Source organism: Diadema antillarum, unplaced genomic scaffold, assembly GCF_040938485.1.
Source record: "Diadema antillarum isolate AM-2024a unplaced genomic scaffold, OU_Dant_1.0 scf00000088, whole genome shotgun sequence".
Classification (NCBI taxonomy): domain Eukaryota; kingdom Metazoa; phylum Echinodermata; class Echinoidea; order Diadematoida; family Diadematidae; genus Diadema; species Diadema antillarum.
In genome coordinates, this window is record NW_027270977.1 from 654940 (window position 1) to 658363 (window position 3424).

General features: G+C 41.4%; 1 protein-coding gene across 1 annotated transcript; it reads left to right on the forward strand.

The window, feature by feature from the left end:
• Positions 1–359: 359 nt before the first annotated feature.
• LOC139718083 (uncharacterized) lies at positions 360–2495 on the forward strand. Its single transcript, XM_071629575.1, has 3 exons — positions 360–457; positions 1350–1679; positions 2191–2495. The coding sequence occupies exons 1-3, from the start codon at positions 394–396 to the stop codon at positions 2493–2495; spliced, it is 699 nt and encodes a 232-aa protein (XP_071485676.1). The 5' UTR covers positions 360–393.
• Positions 2496–3424: the final 929 nt, after the last annotated feature.

Consider the following 3424-nt stretch of genomic DNA (forward strand, 5'->3'; position numbering starts at 1 on the left):
CATGCCATGATAAAATATGTGTTGTCACGGTAACGCCTACTGAACTGCTGCCGAAGATCGTTGAACGCTGAAATATCAAATTGCCAAAAGTATACCAACTTGCCTCTACATAACATCTGTTTTACACAGTATATTTTGGAAAGTACCGAAACGAAGATTGAATATAAATCAACGAATCTAAAACATTTTTAGTCACGAGTATTTTTGTCACATTATAGGATGAACTATATTTGCCTCAAAATGTGGTAGATGTTTTAGCGATAGCCCCCAAACCGTAGTAAAAATTTGAAAATGTATAAGATTTTCATGACAAAGAGAATACTTAGTATATCATCTCTCCTTTGACTTGCTTTTTGCAGGGGCTTTTGAAGATAAAATTCAACGGAAGCAGCCATGGCTACGCTACGAACTGTACTATCATTACTTTCTCTCTGCGCTGTGATATCAGGTAACTATGGTGAGTGAATCGTTTGTGTATCTACTATGATATCTCTATAATTATCTATATTTATCTCGATCTATCTCTGTCTATCTATCTATCTATCTATCTATCTATCTATCTATCTATCTCTCGCCCCTCTCCGTCTCGTCTCTTATAGAGCGGCAGGTATATTTCATCCCGTACCCAGGTCTTCCGAATTACAAAGAATTAAGCAAATGCATTTCATACAACATAATCTTTGAAATGCAATCGATGATGTGTAAGAAATTGTCGTAAGATTCACAATATATGCATCATGTATAATTGCACAGTTTATTCTGTTTCATAGACAAATATCCGTTGTTTGTGTGAGCGCGTATGATACTCTGCAATCTTTTTGCGTAAGTTGAGAGAATTGTGTATAATCAAAGCAAAATAAGAGTAGACATAAGATTCCATCCACAGAGCATTGTCTCTACAGATGATTCTTATCATCTATTGTCAATCAAGCGGAATACAATTAAGACAGTGTTACTTTTGCGAAAATAATCTGTTATCATGATCATTATTGACTTAGCAGTAATAGCAGTAATAACTGTGATATTAGAGGTACATTAACATCATGATGGTAAACGTGGTAAGACTGTTGTCTTCACAGTTTACCGTTATCAGTGAAAACTTATTATTCGAGTTTCATGCGGGCCCAATGAGAAGAAAATGAGGCGAATGTGGTATCAGATATGAATTTATACTTACAAATCACTGCGTAGAACCTGACGGAATTTTCATTTCAATTTCAAGTACAGTATTGTTTTGTATTGTATCTGAACTATATCTCTCCTCGAGGATCGAGTATAGAAACATTTCGTCCAGGAATGGCTTGAACGACATGTGACAATCGATCTCTGATATTGCGGTTCAATTTCAGGTCTACCGCTCTTATCGTCGCCGGGAAACGCCGCTGCTGATGTCACCGAGCAGAAAAGGGCAGAAATGACCACGGTCATCATCCCGCCATCGATGACGACCACCTCACTCGACAGGCTGGTGCATCCAGGCCCGACCGAGCGAGTGGAGGGAGAGGAGATGGCTTCGCCCGTCCGCAACACTGCCCCCATCGACAGAATTGAGGGCGTCGGACACGACAACGGTCACTACCCGGTAGACGAGGTCGTCGCCGAGGCAACCAATTTCCGCACCCTGCACAGCGACGACAACGACTTGCAGCGAGACGACGGCCCGGCCTCACCGGCGGGATGTGAGTATACCAGCCCCAGCTTCTTCGTATTGAAAATTATAGACTATTTGGATAGTACAATGTTCCTGAAGATTCATCAGCACGAAGTATGAGGAGGATCCCAGGGTTCATATAAAATTCGACATCAATGTTGCACTTTAAATTGGCTCCTACCTTTCGGTTTCCCGCCTAACAAACACCCCCCCCCCCTCAAAAAAAAAGGGGGGAAAAGCCATGTCATAATCTAAAGGATAATGTCTCGAACATGAATCATTCTTGTATTTCATCCTGTCGATGAGATTTGTTTCTCTTTCAGTGAGCGTTGAAGTCAACAAAATACATAGTACTTGAACTCAACTTTATATCAGGATTTAAAATGAAAATTACCCTGTACAAATATTTTCTTGCAAATGGTGACCGACTGTGATCATTTTAGAATTTACATCATATTCGTCGCTCCACGTCTAGCACATTTATTCTAAAAGATCTGACACAAATTAAATTTTCTGTTTGTTTTTTATTTGTCAAATAGATTTCCCATGGTGGACTGTCATGATCATCTTGATCGTCACTGTCGTTATCATCATCGCCATCACCGTCCCATTCTACTTCTACAACCGCCACCTCAACAGCCGCCGCACCGCGGCGCAGGAGACCAAGCGCGCCTCTGACGTCGTCGTCGACTCCTGGATAGCAACGTCACACTCGTCCGTTCCCCCGTTCCAGTCGCTAACGCCGGACGATAGCGAGGCGGATGACGACGTGTCGAGGGCCGAGTTCGCGGTGATATCGGAGGTGCCGACCACGGGCGAGAGCCGCGAGAATATTTTAGGTTGAAAAATGTCACAGCATCAGGGATCGTAAAATGGGCTGAGTATGTGTCGTGAAGAGCGACGCTGCTCCTATCTATCGTAACTCTAGCTGTGGTTCAAATGTGATTAAAAAGATCATAAATAGGTCAGAATGATGATTTACTGAGTAACCGCTTTGGAGCATATTGTACCGCGACCATGTCCCGAGACAGTCCTGCGGTCAAGTCCGGTCACTCAGCGAGCGAGAGATGATATTGATACCTTGTAACAAGTGTTTATACTGCACCTTTGCATATCATACTCGCGGGCAATCGATAAAGATAAGTCGAGTCGATATAATTGGTGCAAATTTGCAATAGGTGCACGTACCTTTTTGTAGACCCTTGTTATACTAACTCTATAATGTATCGTTTTATCGCAACTGAGGACACGAAGCGTTGTACGGAGCGCTCATGTTACAAGAACTCCACATTATGTGTCGTGACGAAATCGCGAGCGGCGAGTTATTTTGATTTGGTATCTATTCAAAATAATCAAAGTATAGACTCGTTTCAGGAGACACCATTCAAAGCCGAAGAGATATTGCGAAGATACGCCTTATCAAAACATTTCATTAGATACATTTTCACCTTTACATAACATTGTAGGCCCTAATAGTCGTATGTTTTGACTTTACGTCATTAAAATGCGAGCCACTCTGGTAGAAGAATGTGGTCTCTTCATTTTTCAACGGAAGAGTTTTATTTATCCACCCGGAAAACAATAGAACAATGAATTTTAATCACGATATTTATAACGTTCATGTTAATTAGTTCAGTGTAATAGACCAGTTCGTAGTTCCACTTTGCGCATGAGCAGAAAAAGGTCATTTGTACCAACGGGCATTTTGGTTTGTTAATTCACTGAGATAAGCATCTGTGATGTGATGATTATCCATGTATCCTTATGGATATA

What these genes read in the sequence shown, in the direction of transcription:
- LOC139718083 (XM_071629575.1), top strand. Translation starts at nt 394, where the DNA reads ATGGCTACGCTACGAACTGTACTATCATTACTTTCTCTCTGCGCTGTG. An exon ending in TGTGATATCAGGTAACTATG is followed by an intron (nt 458 to 1,349) that starts GTGAGTGAATCG and finishes GTTCAATTTCAG; the next exon opens with GTCTACCGCTCTTATCGTCG. An exon ending in CCCGGCCTCACCGGCGGGAT is followed by an intron (nt 1,680 to 2,190) that starts GTGAGTATACCA and finishes TTTGTCAAATAG; the next exon opens with ATTTCCCATGGTGGACTGTC.